At 34.0% G+C, this 21,858-nt stretch overlaps 3 protein-coding genes across 8 annotated transcripts in view; 2 read left to right on the forward strand and 1 right to left on the reverse strand.

Moving 5' to 3' along the window:
* The window catches only part of LOC106141412 (peripheral plasma membrane protein CASK), a 206,268-nt gene extending 199,525 nt beyond the window's left edge, over positions 1 to 6,743 (forward strand). For all 3 annotated transcript variants that reach the window (XM_060946162.1, XM_060946163.1, XM_060946164.1), the window contains 4 exons: positions 74 to 184; positions 829 to 936; positions 1,493 to 1,668; positions 2,800 to 6,743. In XM_060946162.1, the coding sequence (XP_060802145.1) occupies positions 74 to 184; positions 829 to 936; positions 1,493 to 1,668; positions 2,800 to 2,979 (575 nt within the window). In that variant the 3' untranslated portion in view covers positions 2,980 to 6,743. The remainder of the gene's footprint in view (positions 1 to 73; positions 185 to 828; positions 937 to 1,492; positions 1,669 to 2,799) is intronic.
* Positions 6,744 to 7,556: 813 nt separating this feature from the next.
* LOC106133097 (vacuolar protein sorting-associated protein 72 homolog) lies at positions 7,557 to 14,123 on the forward strand. The gene is made up of 10 exons (XM_013332704.2): positions 7,557 to 7,838; positions 8,392 to 8,515; positions 8,955 to 9,081; positions 9,380 to 9,556; positions 9,669 to 9,744; positions 10,575 to 10,678; positions 11,174 to 11,321; positions 11,802 to 11,960; positions 12,316 to 12,439; positions 13,227 to 14,123. Exons 1-10 carry the CDS (start codon positions 7,708 to 7,710, stop codon positions 13,293 to 13,295), a joined length of 1,239 nt encoding a protein of 412 aa, XP_013188158.2. The 5' UTR covers positions 7,557 to 7,707; the 3' UTR covers positions 13,296 to 14,123.
* Positions 14,117 to 21,858, reverse strand: part of LOC106133096 (uncharacterized) — a 36,565-nt gene continuing 28,823 nt past the window's right edge. For 3 of the 4 annotated variants that reach the window (XM_060946161.1, XM_013332700.2, XM_013332703.2), the window contains 4 exons: positions 20,769 to 20,948; positions 19,768 to 19,988; positions 15,511 to 19,546; positions 14,117 to 15,247 (listed from right to left, as the gene is read on the reverse strand). In XM_060946161.1, coding sequence (XP_060802144.1) covers positions 14,352 to 15,247; positions 15,511 to 19,546; positions 19,768 to 19,988; positions 20,769 to 20,904 — 5,289 coding nt within the window. In that variant the 5' untranslated portion in view covers positions 20,905 to 20,948 and the 3' untranslated portion in view covers positions 14,117 to 14,351. The remainder of the gene's footprint in view (positions 15,248 to 15,510; positions 19,547 to 19,767; positions 19,989 to 20,768; positions 20,949 to 21,858) is intronic. The other variant, XM_060946160.1, reaches the window with a different exon arrangement.

A 21,858-nucleotide genomic window follows, 5' to 3' on the forward strand; every position in this document is an offset into this window, starting at 1 on the left:
CTGTCTACCCCGCAAGGGATATAGACGTGAACATATGTATGTATGTAAATGTATATATGTATCTTTTTTTCAGCATTCCAAAGGAAAACCATAGTACTACTGGGCGCTCACGGTGTCGGCCGCCGTCATATCAAAAACACGCTGATCGCTCGCCATCCCGACTTGTACGCCTACCCCATACCACGTAAGTTTATTTTTAACTAGCTGTGCCCGCGACTTCGTCCGCGTGGAATAGTAATTTTGGGCATCATTGAAGCCATCAAGTATTTTTAAGTTTTTTTTTTTTCACATTTTCCATTACTTCTTCGGTCCTAATAGTTGCAGTGTGATGTTATATATAGCCTATCGTAGAAGGCTTTACCTTCCACGATTAATGGTCTATTCAAAACAAAAAGAATTTTTCAATTCGAACCAGGAGTTTATGAGATTAGCGCGTTCAAACAAACAAACTCTTCAGCTTTATAATATTAGTAAAGATGACTAACAAAAATTTTAAGGGTGACCTGTTTCGTGGTACTTAGTTGCTATTATCGTTAAGTATAGCACGCGTTTTTTTTTTTCAAAAGCCTGGTCTTGCTTGCCAGTTGTAAGCAGCGAAGTTCAGCTATTGGAAACCTTTCAATACCACACATTATTGTAATTATTGCTTCTCCTAACTACCAATTTTAAACTTCGCATCTTACCTAATGAAAATTTTTACCATACCATTTTTTCCCCTCATTTCGTATCGAGGCTTTAGTCTATAATTTCTCACTAAAACAAAATATTTGGTGTTCTATTTCTAGTATATTAAAATAAAGTAAACGATTTTTTTTATATATATTTCAGATACTACCCGACCACCACGATCTGATGAAGAAAACGGGAGGAACTATTACTTCGTCAGTCATGATGATATGATGGCTGAAATTGGAAACCATGAATATTTAGAGTATGGTAAGATCATTTTTTAACTATTAAAAAGTACATTATACCTTATATTCAATTATGACTGTTGGCTCTGTCTACCCCGCAAGGGATGTAGGCGTGATTACTGATTATGTGTATGTATGTATGCATTCAATTACATTTAATAGCATTAGAATTTTATTAGCCTTTTTGGCAAAGTATCAATATTCTTGGCATTGAATTTTTAGGTCTTGTGTTTGATTTCCGGTCAGGTCAAACTGGAATGTGATTCTGATTTTTTTCAGCGTTACTCTCCGATGTTTTACTGTAATTTGTCTCAACGTCGAATTAGTGCCTCATTTATTTGTATGACAAGTCTCGGAACTTACTGTAGGTTCAATTCAATCTGTATGCTTTGTATATTTCTATGGTCTTTTTTTCCAAACGATGAAATACAGAACATTATCATTTTAAAACATAACATTTGAAATATGAAACTAAATACATACATATATAATTATATAGTCATGTCTCAAACATAAAACAACCAATAAAGAATATATAATGAACAATAAAATAAATGTCACGAATTGAAAATTCCCAGGTACCCACGAAGAGGCGATGTACGGCACCAAACTTGAGACAATCCGGCGCATTTACTCTGAGCGGCGCATCGCCATCTTGGACGTGGAGCCGCAAGCGCTGAAGATATTGCGCACCGCCGAGTTTGCGCCGTACGTCGTGTTCATAGCAGCCCCGCCGCTTAACAATATCGCTGATGTAAGTATTTTAACCCAATTAGCATTTTTTTATTTTTTTTACAAAGTGCCGTGTGGTTCCCGGCACCATTACAAAAAAGAATAGGACCACTACATCTCTTTCCCGCGGATGTCTAAGGGCTAGGCTTATAAACTTGGGATTCCTCTTTTAGGCGATGGGCTAGCAACCTGTCACTATTTGAATCTCAATTCTATCACTAAGCCAAACAGCTGAGCGTGGCCTATCAGTCTTTTCAAGACTGGTGGCTCTGTCTACCCCGCTAGGGACATAGACGTGATCATATGTATGTATGTAGCATTTTATTCTCTTTAATAGGTCACATTGAGTTCACTATCTGTATAAATCACGTATAGGCGATTAAATGTAGCCTATTATGTACCTAACTAATGGCGTTTAATAATAATGTTTCATCTAACATTTTTGATTGAATTGGGCTTGCGAATCTTAAAGCTTGGGGCTTGGATAATTTTATAAAGATATTGCGGACCGCTGAGTTTGCGTCGTGTGCATTGTTGATATGATTATTTTTATTATTCGACAATTTTAATTTTCCCCCTGGCGTTAGTCCTGTTTACATCCTCACCTCTGTGGAGAGAAGCCCGGGGTGCACCTTTTTGACAAAAGTATCATTATACATGCTCCCTCCTCACCTTTCTCATGCACCTCTGGTAAGAAAGCCAGTTGTGAAAATGGAATCAAAAATACGCTACGATGAGAATTTAATAAGAAAGAGAGGCTTAAGAAGATATTGCCGAGCCGAAAAATAAACATTTGGCTCCCTATACTAATTACTGCCGCGCTAATAATAAGATGATGAAAATTAAGTTTTTCCATGTAATAGATTTTCACGTTTTCCTCGTGAACCAACTGATATGCAGAACTAGTTGTGCAATCCATGTAATTAACCAAGGATCAAGATTGGAAAGTGTTTGTGAATGACAAGAATGCATATAAATTTACACAATGACAAGAAATAGTACACAGTTAAAAAAAAACACTTGCAATCGCGAACATATCCCATGTAAGGATCTGTTCCAATCAATCTGCAAACAATAACAATTTTTTTTTTCACTATAGTTTCTATTTGTACAGTTATAAGGATCATTATTGACTATTTCCTTTTAATTCCAGTACGACGGCTCCCTCGAAGTACTAGTGCGCGAATCGGAACAGCTTCGTCGAACCTACGGCCACTACTTCGACCTGACCATAGTCAACAATGACATCGACGACACTCTAGCTCAATTGGAAGCGGCATTGGCCAGACTCCGCTCCACCCCACAGTGGGTTCCTGTGTCATGGGTATACTGACAGTCTGATTACTATCTGTAAACTGATTTGGACTTTATTGCTTTCGAGTAGAGTTGATTTCTTAAAAACTGGCAAAGAGAGAAAGGGAGGATAAACTAGATGGCGCCATCGACTTTTCAAAGCTACCTACTATATGTAAACTGATGTAGACTTTATTGCTATAAGAAAGGGTTGATTTCTGAATAATTGGGATTGAGTTTCAAGTGAGAATACACAATAGATGGCGCCATTTCCTTGCGTCTGTTGCAGAGTTCAAATTTGGAACGTCATAGTCATTACAGCGTCATAAAAACGATGTTCAAATTTTTTGAGTGAGAAAACATCTGAATGTAAAATGTAATAATGTCATAATCAGTACCTATATAAATTCTTCAATCTTCTTCGAACTAAGAATATTGACTTTTTGAAACACTGATGGAATGTGTTTTTATTCACTTTATCATTTAGAGCTGTGACAACAGATATTGTTATAAATAAGCCTTGATTTTCCTATTAAGCTAATTTCAGCTTTAAGAAATCTTTCAATCACTTATAGACACGTATAAAAAAATTAACAGTATTTCAATGTACCTAAATATATTTAGGACTAATTTATAGAAGTAAGATACCAATGGTATAAACTTCATAAAGATGTAATCTGATCATTGACTGTCAGAATTGTTAGAAATTAAGTAATGGAGTTACAATATTAATTACAAAAATCGAATTATTATCATTAGTTTTATCCGGTGTCAGTATTGGATCTACAGTGCTGCGAGAAAGAATTGTTGTAACTACTTACTTGTAACTACAATTCTCTCATTTCATAGTTTTTTTTATAAAGCGGAAATTGTTTTGCAATAAGAAACTTTATTTATTTTAAGTGTATTAAAGTTTTCAAAGTCTGTTACACTGTTCATTTTATCAACTTAAAATGACAAGACTTGTACTTACTTATATTTTTGTTGAACTTGTATCATTTTATTTCTTGTACATAAAAGTTTATTTAATAATATGAAACAGAAAGCTTGCATATTGTTTGGTGCATTTACGCTCAATTACACTTTATGTGCCAAATGATCGTCTACAAGATTTTCGGCAAAAAAATCTACCATTTAAGGCACCTAGCACACGACACATTCATGGACTTTTTGGAAATATGTACATAATTATACAATTATTTAATAATTATAATAAAAAAACTAATTCTCTAGTTGTAAACCGTAGCTCAAATATTTCAAAATTTGAATTTAAGAACTATTTAGTGTATGTAATTTGAATCTTGTCGTTTTCCAACTACCTCCTTGTAAATTTTGCGTCTTATCTTTCTTACGTTCATTACTAATTAAGTTAATATCATATATGTACATTTGATTACAAATGTTTAAACTGTTATTAAAAGTAATATTGTTTCCAATTTCTTATTTAAATGGGTTTTATTTCTAAATAATAAATGTGGTAGTTGGAAAACAATCTAATAATGTCACAGGATTAGAATCACAGGGTTGCAAAAATAGATTTATCTCAATGTTATGTTTTTCTTTTTAAGATTTTTAGTATCTACTTCAATAACTTTCTAAATTGTATATGTGCTGAAAAATGTATACTAGAGTTGGATGAAACAAAAACAATCTTTAAGGAGTATAGCCATTTTGAGCTGTCTTTTTTTTTCATATTAAACGGTATTGTTTTTTATTCAATATTGGATTCGGCATTTGTCTTCCATCTCACCTGATGGTAAGTAACGATGAAGACGAATTGTGTTACTTTGTTAGGAAGCTTAAGTACAATCATTTAATTCAAGTTAAATCACATCAAGATTATGATACAATTAGGATGATCTAATCTGAATATTGACTTTTAAAATATCAATGTAGTGTTGCCATGAACGAAAACTCGAGTAAGTTGTAAAATACTTATTAATAGATTGACATTTGCACGACAACATTCCTGTATTTATATCTATAACTATAAAAAATATTTAAAAAAAAACAAGTAGGGAATTTTTACTAACTACCTACTTCTACTATATCTACTCACTGTTTCGCTATTTTTAATTTATATTAAATGTTAGGAAAATTTGACATTATCTTAAACAGATTATATATAATAAATCGTAATAATATGTGTTTAATTGACGCCGTGAACGGAATACGAAAACCAATGTAATATACAGTTGGTTTTCCAATAGTATATTTATTTTAAATCAATAAGAAAAATGTAGTGTACCATATTAATATTAAGAATCATTAAATTTTAGTTGCATACGTATTTTTTTTTATTATAAATGAAAAACCAGCATTGACATCAATGTTTTGTCATGCTTATAATACTTGATCACATGATAAACTAGTGCGTTATTTTTTATTTTCTAGATATCCCTCAGCAAGGAGCATACATAATAGGTCCAATCACATGGGGCCAATGTTCAGCTGTACGGCTTCGATAATCCTTGCACTTAAATATTCACAATTAACTAAAAACACGTTAATAAAGTTAGTTCCCTTTAATTCACGACCGAAATCTATGCTCCTCTTTTATTTTTGCTCACCTTAGATTTAATCTTAAACGAATATGTATAGATAATAATTGTAGCTAAATGAATATTACTTATACAACATTGAATTAAATATTAATTAGGAAATTAATATGTATGAGATGTGCAAAGGAATGCGGGTAGCTGTTTGTTTCGTTAATAAAAAATCTTTTATTAATGTTGCCACATTAAAATATTTACTTAAATAATTTCGATGCAATATGATTGTAGATTATTCTGTTGCTACTTTCATAGACTTTATTGTGCTGAAGATGTTCATTCCAACATAATTTTAAGAAAGTTTGTTAATAATTTTAATAAGCAATGATTTGTTTTGTTTATGTATATATATCTATATTCTTAGGGAAATAAACACATAAAATCAATAGGTACTTTAGTTACTTTACATATTTGTACGTATCATACTGAATTTCTTGTTTTTAATCACTTTTTGTGGATGCGTTTTGAGTACATAAGTATAATCATTTAAATAGTTACAATTTTTTAACTGTTGTGTTTTTTTTTTTTGGTAACATATAATGTCTAAGTAGAAAATGCTTTGAAATGTGTGTTCAGAAAGTATTTGCAATTATTTTCCCTGCATAAGTGCCGCCCTAATCGGATGAGTGTTACAGAGTCTAACATAAGTTGTAATAATAAAGTTACTGAGAGTATTTTTAATGTTAATGCATCACGTACATGATACATTCCTTTTTTAATTTAATTTATGAATAAGATGTTGTGGCATTATTACTTTTGATTATTAAAAAGTCATTAGATCAATAAATTTGTGATGTTTAGTTGTTTATGAATTCATTAATTTGATAAGTAGGTCATCTTACAATTTATTTCTGTCATTTAGATTTTTTTCTTGTGGTTTTATGTACAAACAGACATCACCTCTATATCTATACATTAATTTAACTATAGTATAATAATCAAAACCGTAGAGAAAAATGTGTAAACGTTTAAATATAAAATCACATGAAAATAAATAAACCTTAAGGGGTTACCATAAAATACCTACTAATTTTACTCTAATAGTAATGACGACTCAAGCTGATGTCAACCTAAATGTTAAGTAATAAAGGACATGTCAGCTTGTTTCAAATGTTTAACTAAATGTCTGTTTGATTGTATCAGTGTAAGAGATCGCAGAAATGATATGGTTTTATCAAGAACAAGTTAAGATGACTGAAGTAAAATCTTATTATAATAACTGTTAAATTGAATAAATCGCACAAAAATATTTTTATTGTTTTATTTTTCAATATAGCATATAGGTACTTCAAAAATGAGGAAACCGCCGAATTCAACTCAACATTCTGTGTTTTGGTAATAAAGTTATACATTCTATTGGTGGGTCTATCCGTGTGGCTCCCAGTACTAATAAAAAAAAAGAATAGGACCACTCCATTTCTTTCCCATGGATGTCGTAAAAGGCGACTAAGGGATACTAGGTTTTCGGATACGGGATTCGGGATTCTTCTATTAGGCGATGGGCTAGTAACCTGTCACTATTTGAATCTCAATTCCATCATCAAGCTAAACGTGGCTTATCAGTCTTTTCAAGACTATTGGCTCTGTCTACCCCGTAAGGGATATAGACGTGACTATATTTATGTTTGTATGCATATATCTATTGGCTTTTATTTAGAGCCATTGTAATCATAGTTATTATTTAAAAAGAAATTATTGACTTATGTTGCTTGTTATGAATGCCTATGACTAGACTTATACCACCTACTCTACTTTTAGACTGCAAAACTACATATACCTGTCATAACCGTCTCCGGTTATATAATGTTTCTTAGGATTAGGGACAAGTTTTATGAACGGTTGTCTCCAACTCCTAAATTCAATTTGTGAGATCGGTGGTCTTTGTTCGTTTACTGCAGTGATAGGCAGAGAAGATCAGACAATATAATATGCCTTTTTAATTAGAATTATTTACTACCAATATCTAGGCCGAATGATTTATATAATTTAGCCTCTTAGAAAAAAAATAACAAAATGACATTTGACATTGTCAAATTATTGACTTGGTTAGTATGTATGTCATTTCGGGAAAATAACGAAAGCCACCGAATTTGTTTGGGTAATTGTATTTGTTTGTATCCTTATTTTTATTTTCTTTCTTGGTTCAATCTAAAGGCAAACTAGCATTTATTTATTGGAAAAGACAATACAGTTGTTATAGCGTTTTCATCATCATGGCCCAAAGAGAGCGCCGTTCCAATGCCGGAAATCGTATGGCCAAATTGCTGGACGAAGAGGAGGAAGACGACTTTTACAAAACCACTTACGGTGGTTTCCAGGACGTTGAAGAAGATAGGGATTACGTGTGAGTACCAAACAATAAAAGATACATGTTAACATGATTCTTATATTTATTTTATATTTTATTGACTGTAACAAAACACTTCAATCAGTTACTACATTTTGCATGACAAGTTTAGCTTATAAATCACAAAGACTCAAAACACTTGCTTAGCCCGTCATTTAGCAAGTTCAACATATGGTCCTGTCCCATAATAATAGACCTCTCCATCTCTTTCCAAGATAATAACCATATTCATCTAGTCCAATCCAGCTTAGAAATCACAAGGCTAGTTTTTACTTTTTTTTTATTATGTCTCTTTTGGCAGCCTGTGGCACAGCAGTAGTTGCTTGTTTGTGACATAGTAGGTCCCAGATTAAAAAACCAACCTGGTTATGATGAGACACAACTGTTTTGGTCTGGGTCTTCAATTTCTATATTTTTATGTATGTATGTTTTTATTCTTTTTACAAAATAAAGTATTGTTGAGTTAGTATCTTGTATCACAAGTCTCAAACTTACTTTGACTAACTTATTCTGTGTAATTTGTTATTTCTTATTTATTATTTATTAACAGTGAGGAGAGAGAACAAGATGATGTAGTCGATTCTGACTTTGATATTGATGAGAATGATGATCCAGTATCTGATCAAGAAGGCGAGGGCAAAGAGAAAAGAAAGGCATCCTCAAATGTTTACAAGGTTTGTTGATCATTAAATATTCATCATACAATAACCCCAAATACTGATGCAAAGTAATAAAAGGTGCCACTGGGAACTGGCAAAGCAAAAAAAAAAACGACAGAATATTGGAACAGTAGGTAAATGTTATAAACATTTGTCACCAAATTGTTGTACAAACATCTCATATGTATGCATTAAGTACATGCCTACTGCATCTAATTTCATGTCTTCGAAAAGTGTTTTAATGATTCTCCTAAACTGTACCTTAATTCACCATCTGTGTACAAGTGCTGTGTGGTTCCCAGTACTTTAAGAATAGGACCACGCCATTTCTTTTCAATGGATGTCGCAAAAGGCGACTAAGGGAAAGGCTTATAAACAAGGGATTCTACATAAGGCGATGGATTAGCAACCAATATAGACGTGACTATATGTATGTATGTTATATCTATTTTAGGATCCCAAGAAGAAAAAGAAGGCGGCAAAAAAGGCAGCAGTGAAAAGACCTAAAGAAGCCGTACCTAAAGAGGAAGACTCTGAAAAGGTTGAAAAATCTGACAAAGTTGTATTCGACACTTCCATTGGTATGTTATTATTCCGAACTTGCTTCCACTTGTGGTATTGTTGGGTCATTTATTTTATCCTATTTGTTATTGTGTGTATAATCGAATTTAAAATGATGAGAAAAACTAATGGCTTATTTTACTGAGAGAGATATTGATTTGGAATTTATCAATTTTTAAAGTTTTCCTTTAAAAATGAAGATTAAAACACATACAAACTTTTGCATTTGAGTAAATAATACTGGTCACTATGAGTATGATTTAACAATCTCAAAGCTATGTTTCCTCATAAGGATCATTCATAAAACGTTTTTTACAGAACGAAAGTCAATCAGGCAGACCACAGCTTTAAAATCGGCAGAAACACAACAACGGATTAAAATCAGGTCGGAGCTTAAGAAGAAGAAGCCTAAGAAAGTGGAAGACAAAATGCCTACCCAAGAAGAGTTATTGGAAGAGGCACTTATCACTGAACAGGAGAATTTGAAGAGTTTGGGTAAGTGTGTTTATCTACCCGTAAAGCTAGGGTCCCACCTGGGATAAATCTGCCAGTGAACATATTCTTTTCAATGTAATTACATTTTAATGTACAATATTTTTTGTTTCAGAGAAATTTGAACAAATAGAAATGGAAAGAAAAAAAATTCGACCCACGAAGAAAACTATCACTGGACCCGTTATAAAGTGAGTTTCTTGTTTATGTTGAGTCATGTTTGAATCCCACTAAAGCTTGTTCTAATGATGAAATGCTTGTCAAATGGCATTAAGTCCACCTATTTTACTTACATTTTTTTTGTGCAATAAAGTTTTAAATAAATAAATAATGATTCTTTTCTCAGAAACATACTTTTGTTTGAATGTTAACAAATGCTTTCAGTGATTGTATTAAAAAAAAACATTGTGAATGCGCAACGATGTTAAGTCCAAGTCGACTTAGGCTCCCTTGTTTTTTAAGACTTATTAGGGTTGTGGAGGTCACACTGGTGTCAATCAGGCTTATATCGAGGTCAAAGACGGTCTTCCCCAGGTCTGGTAGATAAAGAATTAAAGAGACTAAACTAATAAAAATGTGGAGCATATTTGATAATAACACAAGTTATACATACATATAATCACGTCTATATCCCTTACAGGGTAGACAGAGGCAACAGTTTCGAAAAAGAAATAAGACTAAAACTCTACATACAGTCTCGCGTACTATACTACGTATATACATACATACATACATACATATAATCACGTCTATATCCCTTGCGGGGTAGACAGAGCCTACAGTCTTGTAAAGATTGATAGGCCACGTTCAGCTATTTGGCTTTAAGATAGGATTGAGATTTAAATAGTGACAGGTTGCTAGCCCATCGCCTAAAAGAAGAATCCCAAGTTTATAAGCCTACCCCTTAGTCGGCTTTTACGACATCCATGGGAAAGAGATGGAGTGGTCCTATTCTTTTTTGTATTGGTGCCGGGAACCACACGGCACACGTATATACCTAATTAATATTTCCAAATTACAGATATCACTCATTTGCCGTGCCAGAAGAAATGGAAACACCAGATGAAAAACATAATATAACACCGCCAGATTTATCACTCAGTGATATTATCAAGAGCGAAGATGGTAAGAAAAATAGCTTAATAATAATTAAGCCAAATAGCTGAACGTGGCCTTTCAGTCTTTCCAAGACTGTTGGCTCTGTCTACCCCGTAAGGGATATAGACGTGATGATATGTATGTATGTAAGATGGTAATAAATATATAGATAAGATTTTGTTAAAATATTTTTTATTTATTTCAATATTAATAGCCGTTATTATATATTATAATAAATAAAAAATATTTTTTTTAGCTTTTTGTATTGTCTTATATATATATATATATACCTACATACATAAAATCACGTTTTAATTCCTTACGGTGCAGACAGAACTAACAACATAGAAATTACTGGAAGGCCACATTCAGCTGTAGGTATAGCTTTATGATGGAATTGAGATTCAAATAGTGACGGGTTGCTAGCTAATCGCAAGGGATCTATCTAGGATCGCCTAGAAGAAGAATCTTTAGTTTGTAAGCCTTTTTTTTTGACTGATTTTAACGTTTCATGATTTTCAGTATTACTGGCACCAGGTGAAGTAGCTGCGGCTGACGTCTCTATGACTGAGCCGAAGATTGAACCGGAAACGGAAATCAAGGTGACAGAGAAAATGGATATTGACGTCATTGGGCCCGATGACGTGATAGGAATTGAAAAAATTGATGCGTGAGTTAATAATTTTGTAGATTAATGATAGATAATATGCCATTTGCTCCCTAGCATTTGACGTTATCGTAAAAGGCGGTTAAGGGAATAGGCACATTCATCTAGTATAGCTTTGAAGCCTTCGGTGGCCGTATCAGTAATGTTAAACGCGTATTGCGTATAAAGGCTCAGGTTCGAATCCCACGGTCATGATCTACCAATGACTATTTTGGAAGAATGTACATTAGTTTCAAAACTAACCGAAGTTCTTACGGTGAGGGAAAACATCTTGAGGAAACCTGCACATTCAGACAAGTGAATGTGTAACCTTGAATAATTAAGCCATACAGCTGAGCGTGGCCTTATTATAGACAAATTTATTTTTTCTTTTGAATTTAAATTTTGTTTACTCTCTAAAATTCACAATTTTTAATTTATATTTACTACCACCCCGTAAGGAATAAAGGTGAGATATTATATGTGGGTACTTACTTCTTTCAGCAAAGAAGAAAAGCCTGTCAAGCCGCCGAGCAAAAACGTGAAATACCACGAAAGAACACTCTTGTCTTTCGAAAACGATATCCATGATGTGGCGTTCAATTCGTGCTTCCCAAAATCGCAACCGAAAAGGCGGCGGGAGTTACTTTGTGCTGTTACTAAGTAAGTAAAAAGTGTAGATATTTTTTACAAAGGTACATATAATCACGTCTATATCCCTTGCGGGGTAGACAGAACCCCCAGAAGTAAGTCTTTAAAAGTCTGAAAAGCCATATTTTGTCTAGGTGTTTGGCTTATATAATTGAGATTCAAACAGTGCCAGGTTGCTAGCCCATTTACCCAAAAGATTAAACCCAAGTTCATTAGCCTCTCCCTTAGTCGCCTTTTACGACATCCATGGGAAAAAGATGCGAGTGGTCCTATTGTTTTTTCTATTGGTGCCGGGAACCACACGGCACCATAAAGCATTTACTTGGTTACTTATTTACTAATCTACTAAATACAATCCTATTTTCAGACGTCCCGCCCGCTACATTGACCCAATAACGAAACTGCCTTACCGCAGTGTGGACGCGTTCAGAATTATACGGGAGGCGTATTATCAACAGTTAGAAGCAAGGGGCGACCGATCCGATCCACAGGTAAAATAATGTTTAAGCAAGAGTTGCCGAATTGTCGATAGTTGAGCTAGGAAAACATCTAAAATATCGATACATCTTTGAAAAATTATAAAGCTGAAGAGTTTGTTTGTTTGTTTGTTGAACGCGCTAATCTCAGAAAGTACTGGTTCGAATTGAAAAACTCTTTTTGTGTTGAATAGACCATTTATTGAGGAAGGCTTTACGCTATATTTCATTACGCTGCAACTATAATAATCTCAGGAACTACTGGTTCGAATTGAAAAAAAATTGTGTTGAATAGACCATTTATCGAGGAAGGTTTTACGCGAAAATGTGACAAAAACGGGGAAAATGATTCATCCTTGAGAGCTTTAATGATGCCCAAAATAACTATTCCATGCGGACGAAGTCGCGGTCAAAACTAGTGCATGTATAAATGAACAAACTTTAATTTTACATACATACATACATATGATCACGTCTATATCCCTTGCGGGGTAGACAGAGCCAAAAGTCTTGAAAAGCCTAAATGGCCACGTTCAGCTATTTGGCTTAACGATAGAATTGAGATTCAACTACATAGTGACAGGTTGCCAGCCCATCGCCTTAAAAAGAATCCCAAGTTTGTAAGCCTATCCCTTAGTCGCCTTTTACGACATCCATGGGAAAGAGATGGAGTGGTCCTATTCTTTTTTGTATTGGTGCCGGGAACCACACGGCACTGCCGGGAACCACACGGCACTGCCGGGAACCACATGGCACTTTAATTTTATTATTGTATATTGATTTTGATAATATCATTTTACAGGTTGCCGCGTGGTTGCAATGGAGAAAAGCCGACGCTGCATCTACATACGTACAGATTCATATAAAATGAACAGTTATTATTGAATAACATTATGTTAGTGTTAGATTATTTTACACAGTCCCGATTTTTTTGCGGCCAAATTCACTATTATTCGTAGAATATATTTGCATTTGGCGGGACATTAAATTGTCTGTAGTGAACCACAGACTGTATGAAATTGTACTTGTTTATCATGGAAACCCATTAACTAAGTTTAAAAGGTAGTTTCTTTTAAGCTAAAACAGTGTATTTGTACGCCCATACATAGCACTGATTATAATCACATATTATAACACCTTTGTGACATGTTTTGACATAAATATATATATATATCCAATTTATTGAACGCAGACAAGGTCGCGCCGCAAACGGTAGTCGCCTTTAGCTATCTCACTCACAATGGCGGACAGTTCAGTTCGCGGGTTCAAATGGCGCGCTCTGATAGGCTTAAATATTTTCGCGCCATATAAAAATTTGACTTCTGCGCATGTGCCTGCGCACGGTGTATCTTTTAAAAGCGATATTATAGTACAAAGTATAAAATGATTGCTTTAACCTTTAAAACTTCCCAACATATTTATGTAGCTACTTATTTTAATTAATGTTAATTCAAGAGGAAGGTTTATGTTGCAATTCATGCGACGATTGTGGTGCAAATGGTGCGACCAAATCTGAGCTCACCTTTATAGATCTATCACAGTTCATATTAAAATCATACTTTTAATTTCTAAACATACATTATTTAAAAAGTGTTTTCTGTAGTTCCTTTTTTCTTATTTCACTTGTTATATTTTTTCATCTCAGAATTGAAGTGGGTTTATATAGCAAACTTGTCTAATAAAACAAACATATAAAGATTTTTTTTTATTTCAAGAATAAATAGTTACAGTTAGAATCGACTTAAAATTAAATTTAGATTCAATAGCTGTACAATTGTACAATAATTATTTAGAGTTTATAATGAAATGACATTGTGAATTTTCTAAAAACTATCGCACTTGATGCTTCAAATAAAAAACGGATTTAAAAAATCTTGAGTATCGAATTATTTAAGGTACTAGCAAATACTATCATTATATTAATGTATTAAAGGTCTGCAGTGAATGTTGGGTTCAATCTTAAATCTGGCACACTGTTTCTTCTTGGTCTCTTCATATCTTTAAGTTCTCTTAACGAAATAAGTCCCGATGCCTTAGTATCTAATCTAGATTGATATCTAGACGGGTCTGTTGTAGGCAAGTAAGGGTATTCACTTAAATACGTCTGGGCATTTTTAGTCGCCTTCTCTTTTGTGATATCGGTAAGCTGTGAAACGGCCATTTCGTAAGGACTCAATGCACTATCTGAAATGTTTTCCATAGATCTGAATGCTTCGAGAACTGCTTTCTTATGCGGAATACCTCTTAAACTACCTTGCCTACTTAATTTCCCTTCCATAACATCAGAGAACAAGTCATCAACGTTAAATTTTTCAGATATCTTAACTAGTTTATTTGAATCTTCTTTCATTTCATTCCATATCTTGGCGAATTCTGATGAAGGCATTGAATGAGATTTCCCTACCTTTTTCTGTCGCTTTTTAGGTAGGTTATTTTCAAGAGATTCTGTCGACGCTTTTTGAAGCAGCGCTTGGCATTCGTTTAATTTGGAAGGTTTCTTTTTTGGGCCGATTTCTTCTAATGATTGAAAGAATTCTTTCGCCATTTTAAATCGAGACTTGTAATCTTTTTTTATAGTATCAATAACTTCTTTTTCAGGGGTAGATTCTTTAGAGTTGTCGGGACTTTCAACTATTTCTAATTCGATATCAGAAAGACTAACATAAGTAGTTTCTTTATCTTCTCCGACTTTTTCTATATCAAGAGAAATAGTGTCTCTTGTATCTCCGCTATCAAGACTCATGTTTTCTGAGCTAGTGTTAGTTTGAGATCTCGTTAGATGGGTTTGTGTTAAACTCGAAGGCCCACTTCTTGTTACAGCTCCTGAAATAATTCACATCTATTGTTTGAAAGTCAAATTTAATACTATATGTTAAAAATCTTCAAAATAGGTTCGTAGCAATCGTGAAGAAAAATTTTATTTACTTATGAACGAAATAAAAGATATTATAAAATTATTTATTTAAGTTTTAAAATATTGAGTGCTTATATAGTATTTTTTCCCTATTTTATATAAGTGTGGCTTTTGTCAATTATTTCATAAACTACAATACTAGTAAAGAAAGTTTTATCTTAGTTAAACATACCTTGTGATGAACTGCTGTCATAAATATGTTTTTGAGAACCGAATAGAGTTTTGCCCAATTTACCAACTGGAGTTGGTGGTTTAGTTGTGCTTGATACGCTTTCGTACAGTGATATAAAATTTTTAACGTTGATTTTTGGCAATTCGTCACATGATTTGTACTTTTCTAAATCATCATCTGTCGTTTTGGTTGCTTTATTGAAAATGTCCATTTCGGACCTGCTCAAAGTTGTTTTACGCAATTCATTTGACTTTTTGTATTTGTTAAGCTGTTGCTCGTGTTTATTTAAGTCTTTTATAGTTCTCTTTACGTATGCATTCTGATTTCTTAGTTCGTCAAGTTCTTGTCCTAGTGTTGTTTCGTCGAAGCTTCTGTTGAACTCTGAATAACCCATATGTGCCCGTTTCTCTTTCAACGTTAATTTTTTGTCCATTTTAATCGATTCAACGTTATCTGATCTAGAATTGTTTGTATCGGTACTCACGGCCTCTACAGCTGTAATTATTTCGGTGCTTTTATTTATTTCATTTTTGTTATCAGATTTTTGCGGAAAAGTACTATTTTTATCGCTATCTTTTCTGTGATAAATATTATGCATGCTATGGCATTTTCTTCGAGACCATGATACGTCTTCAGTTTTAGATATTTTATGAAACATTGATATGCGACTAGAAACTAAACCACTGTCTTGACTAGCACCGATTACATCTGTCGATGATTTATCTTCGGTGCTTGGTTTTCCTAAAAAAGTGTCTATTTTATTTAAAATTTGTTTTCTAGAGGTCCCGAAAAATCTCTTTGGACTTGTTTCAAATGCTTTGAACACTTCTTCGGGAAGTTCTTGTTTAACTGGCACAGATGTCGATTTAAAGTCTAAATCTGTAGAAGTCTGAATTGTATTATCATTTGGTTGTGGAGATTTAATCAATATTGGTGATTTTGGTGATTTAGATCTAAAGCAAGTTGAGCTGATATTTTCATCATTATCTGCAGCTAGTTTACTGTCCCAGTAATTCTTCCATTTATTAACTAACTTGACTTCAGTGTGTGGTTCTTTCACTGTATCTGTAGTTTCAGTATTTTCTTTCGGTATAAGGCTTTTTCTACTTGCTATGGTTTTGTCTCTAATTTCATGTCCTTTCGTCTGTTCTGAATTAAGAAAATTCTTTACAATTTGTTTACCTCTTCGCTTGGTTAAAGAATCGTTGTTTCTTAAATGTCTAGAAGAAAGCCTTCGTTTCTTTTGATGAGTAGTTGATTCTTCTGACTTTGCCTCAATTTGTCGGATTCTTTCGTCCCAGTATTTTTTTCTTTCAAGTACTATATTCGTAGACTTTTTATCTCCAAATTGAGTTTTATGGTTGTTTACACTATAAGTGTCTTGTATTTTGTTATTGCGAAGGGTTTGACTTACTGAAACGGATTCAGTGACATTTGCCTGAACCTCAGAAATCTTTCCTTCTATTTCAATTTTATGTCTTTTCACATCTGCTTCATTTTCAGATGCTGAATTGACAATTCTATTCTGGGTTATATCTGTCTCCGATTTTATGCAAAGAAGATTGTTTTCTTCATTCGACATAGCAGTAGACTCTTTCTTTGCATTAGGAAAGTACTCGTGGTACATATCATTGAGTTCAGCAAATGCCACTGTAACAGGATCAGAATCCCCGATGTTGACACTAGTTATCGACTTTGCAAAATCCTTTATTCCAGATGACAAACTTCTATCACTTTCTTCAATAATAGGCGTAAACATCGGTCGTTTTGAATCAATTTTGATAAGTCTAACGTCATCTTGATTGACTGGTATATTATCCTTTAATTCGTTACAGGTTTGCCATATTTCTCTTTCAGCTGGTCCCATATTTGACAAGTCGTCTTGCCCTAATCCGAAAAAGTTATCGTCACGAGAAAACTTTTGTTTATTTGTTGCTTCGCACAAAAGTACATTATCATTATTATTACTATCTGGCGAACTATTATTATCATCAATACTTACATAAGCGGAATCCCATATATCTTTTTTCGGTGTCACGCTTGTACATGTGCGCGTAGAATCAATATTATATGTTTCCATATCATTATTACTGTTACTTAATTCATTATTTATGCCTACATTTTCAGAAGGATTGCAATCATCCAAGCTGTGGAATGTGGAGGATATAGAATTATTGTCAATTTTCATGCTATCTTTTGCTAGATTTGTATGTAAAGGCGTTGAAAATTCACACGATTCTTCTTTATCTGTATTTTTTAAATTTCCATGGTTTGCATCATTGTTTATCATAAGTGATTCCATTTCAGGTACAGGAGACGAAGCTCTTAGTAGAGGAGGTAAAGACACTGGTGCACCAATTATGAAGTCAGCTATGGGTAAAGGTGCTTTCAGTTCGCTAGATTGATGATGTTGGTGAACAAAAAATGGATTAATAAATTCGTTTCCGATTTCTTCTTCATCTAATGGAACTGGGGAAATACCACGACTTTTTATTTCACCTGATATTATTTTAAAAACGGGAGATTTCGGTCGTTCTATTATATTAATGTCAAGAAATGGATTACTGTTAATAGGCGGCAATGAGTCATTTTCTTCAACAATTATTTTTATGGGTGTATCTTGTGTTTCTTCGTTTTGCAAATTGTTTGTTTCATATTCATTTGCTACATAAGAACCCAATTCTTTCTCTGTTTCATAATTTTGTTCATATTCCTCATTAAAAAAAGGATTGTTTGGTGAAGTTGAAATTTTTAAAATCTCATCTACTTGTCCGTAATCTTCTAAACTATCTTGGCTACAATTATCGTCCGTTAAATTTTGTGTATTACTACAAGGTCGGGTGTCATTCGTGGCCGACTTATGTTCAAAAAAGTTAGGTTGACATTTTTCAGTCAGAAGGGAAACTGAAATATTTTCCGGGATAATGAATTTATCTCTACTCTCCCTGATCATGTATTGGTCTACGTTATTATCAGTAAATGTTGAATTAACAACATCAGGTATGTCTTTCTGGGTTCTTGCTTGAACGTTAGTGATTTCTTTTGTTTTCATAAATCGTTTTTCAAATGCTAGATTATTCCAAATTTTACATACTCTGATCATTGTAACTACCTTTTGTAAAGCTTTTCTAAATCTTGTGCCTTTTTTGTTTTCAAGAATTAGGGACACATTTTCAACTGGTGATTCTTCACTGGAACATGTTGCTAAATAATCTTTTTTCATTAGAATCTTTGCTTCATCGTCTGTAATTTTCTCCAAAGACCCATTTTCTCTTAGTAACATTTTCTCAGTGACAAAATCTACAATTCTCAAAACAACTCTTCTATCCGTTTTGACATCTACAATGTCGATTTCTTCGCCATTTTCTAGTGAGTAATTATCTTTTTCCAAAATACTGATAATATTATGTGATGCTGATATCAAAAATGGAGATCCAGCTATATTTTGGCCCCTACTCGTTATAAAGATTTCATATCTGCCTTCATAAGGAGCTACATAAGTTATTTTCACATGATCTGGTCGTATTTCGTCTTCGATTTCAATGTCGTATTTAGTTTTTGGTATGTAATAAGTTTTATTCATATCGTTTTTACCGTAATTTCTAAGATACGTGGCCCCTTGGGTTATGGGCAGTGCGTTTTCTGTATAGTTAGGTTTCGCTTGCAAGCCTAAAAGTTTTTGTCGTATCAATTGGGCTTTACCTAGAACAGGTGGTAGCACTGCCATGCCATAAGTGTCTCTAGGTCCTCGTATTAAAATAGTGATTTCTCCAGGATCTAAAGATTGCTGTCCAGTTGGATAAATTTTGAACGACATTTTGTTGTTGACTTGAGCAGCTGATAATCCTGATCCCTTGGCAACATAGTCTATGGTGAATGAAGGGGCCTCTGGAGATGTTCTTTGGGAGGTTGGCTTGGAGACAGGTGGTGTTATTTTAGTCAGGGCTTCGCGTACGCGGTCCAAGTAAGTTGCAAGTTTCCATTCTTGATGTTTGCTTAGTGAGTCGTTTGATTCCAGCTCCTGGCGGGAGAATATCTGAAATGAATGAGATTTTTATATTAGAGTAGTAAGAAAGACAATATTTTGGGTTACTGGAGAATTAAGTTCAAACAATGGCATGTCTATTACAGTGGATATGCTCATCCCACCAAAATAATTTTCTTAAGCGTATGTGATGATACATTCAACACAAATTAGTATTTGTATAATAATTATAAGACAGTATAATGAATACTATTGCAAATAAGGAGTCTTACCGGCTCAACACCAAGATAATGATCAGCGATCGCTTGCGCATGCTGTAGAGACAACTTTGTAGGTGGATGACCAGCGCATGCTCCAGGTAAGGCCGAGTCCAGTACTCCGCAGACTATCCAGCCGTGACGCCATACTGTGTCCAGCTGTGTGACCCTCACTGGTCCAATGTTGCTGAGCCATAGTAGCACGTCTTGCTTCTGTTCTTCGCTCGAGAAGACTACTGGAAAGATTGGAGAGAAGATTATTTTTATGAGGCTTTATCTGTTTATGCAATAAAAGCTCGCGCTATTAAGATTAAAGACGGGATTATTTTGAGAAAAGATAACCGCTTTGATGGATGCATTTGATCCTATCAGGTTTAAAAGTATATTTATTCATTACACTGTTGTTGTTCTACGATATTCGAATAATTTTGCAAATACATCGGAATGTATCAATTAGAAACTGTATAATCGCCCATACTTCAGATAATAAGAGCAGTCAAGTCATAAATTGTTTTCACGATAATTAAATTAAAAAACATGAGTAGATATTCTTGTTAGAATCGTTATAAAAAATATAAATCGCTAAACTGCGTAGCGGTTAACATCATTGTTCTTTTTTTAATTGCCAAGAAATAAAGAACACAATCTACATTTCAAATGTTTGATAAGGATCGTGGAAATTTAACGGGTACGTGAAAACTGGGTAAGTACTATTGGAGATCAAGGGCATTGATAAGCGCGAGGAAAATCCTGTTTTCTCTTGAAATTAAGGTAACTGATTACAATGTTTTGTAAATATTAGTAAATAGCAATTTATTTGTCTTTGCTGCCATGGGTTACATAGCATGATTTAGTTAAGGTTTGATTTCGCAAAGTTTAGTGCGATAGCCAAGTGCGCACTGGAGGGGTTTTTTGTAGGTAGACTGATACACTCGGTGGAGGAGTTCCCAAACTCTCTTCAACTTCCCAAAGTCTTTCCCCTTCTTAAACCAAAACATAGTATGGATAATACTTACTCGCTCTAAAAGCCGAGTCAATGTGTTTCAGCAATTTGAAGAGGAAGCTCTGCTGCCCCCAGAACAAGGTGAGGAGAGTCGCGGGCGCAAGGTAGCGGAGAGTCGTAAAGATGGCGGACAGCGCGGCCGACCACATGCCGCGTTGTTCGTATTCCGGGAATTCCGGGATCGTGAACAGCCCTGGAACAAAATAGGGATTTAAGAATAAGATTTGGTCATTGTACTTACGAAAGAGTACAGGTTTCGTATGTATATTTCGTTATGTACAGAACGTGGATTTGAATATCCTTCCGTCAAAGTCAGGTACCTATAAGAGGTGTATGTAAACGCTATGTACCTACTATTAACTAAGACTAAGAGATGGATGTTGCCTCGGTGTGGTATCCTTATGGGGCTTCTACGATTTGTTATTAGGGTTCGATTAATATTTCAAGAAATTACACTGATCATTCAACGCATTTTGTATAACTTTGTTAGTTTTATTTGACCTATGAAAGGCTAGAAAGACGATAATACATTCTGTTCAGTCGTATGTCTTGAGGATTAGAGAACAGCTTTCTTTTAAAACATTTTAAGTTAATAGAGGTGGCCCTGGTAGTGGCTAGTTCTAGTAGTAGTAGTAGTGTTCTTTTTTGTGTGGTTTTCAGTGTAGACCCGTATGGCAAACAAAACTACTTTTTAACGGTTAAAAGATATTCTTTTGTAACTCTTACGCAATTTTATCTAAAGGAAACTGCAATTTTGTGTCATGTAGTGTGACTAAAATACTTTTAGATGTCTAACAAGTCAGGAGAAACCTATGTAAAAGTTATGTCATAGCTGAGAGGAAACGTTTAAATGTAATATGTATGCGCATTTTATTACGTTACTGAACTGTTTTATTAGAAATGACCAAGTTTTCTTGTATTTTCTCATATCCTACCTAAATTACAGTAGTAAAAAAAAAACACGCGAATGTTTTAAGGATGCGAGTGTTTGTCACTCTTTCATGCATAAACTAATGAACGAATTTTAATGAACTTTGCAGTAATATACGTAGATTACCAACATTGGAATAACATAAGTCAGGTGGATGAAGTTGCGGGCATCA

Source organism: Amyelois transitella, chromosome 10, assembly GCF_032362555.1.
Source record: "Amyelois transitella isolate CPQ chromosome 10, ilAmyTran1.1, whole genome shotgun sequence".
NCBI classification, from domain to species: Eukaryota; Metazoa; Arthropoda; class Insecta; order Lepidoptera; family Pyralidae; genus Amyelois; species Amyelois transitella.

Excerpts from the sequence above, each read along its gene's own strand:
- LOC106133097 (XM_013332704.2), top strand. The coding sequence starts at position 7,708 with ATGGCCCAAAGAGAGCGCCGTTCCAATGCCGGAAATCGTATGGCCAAA. Across the intron at positions 7,839-8,391 it reads GAAGAAGATAGGGATTACGT|TGAGGAGAGAGAACAAGATG; the intron begins GTGAGTACCAAA and ends ATTTATTAACAG. Across the intron at positions 9,745-10,574 it reads ATCACTGGACCCGTTATAAA|ATATCACTCATTTGCCGTGC; the intron begins GTGAGTTTCTTG and ends TCCAAATTACAG.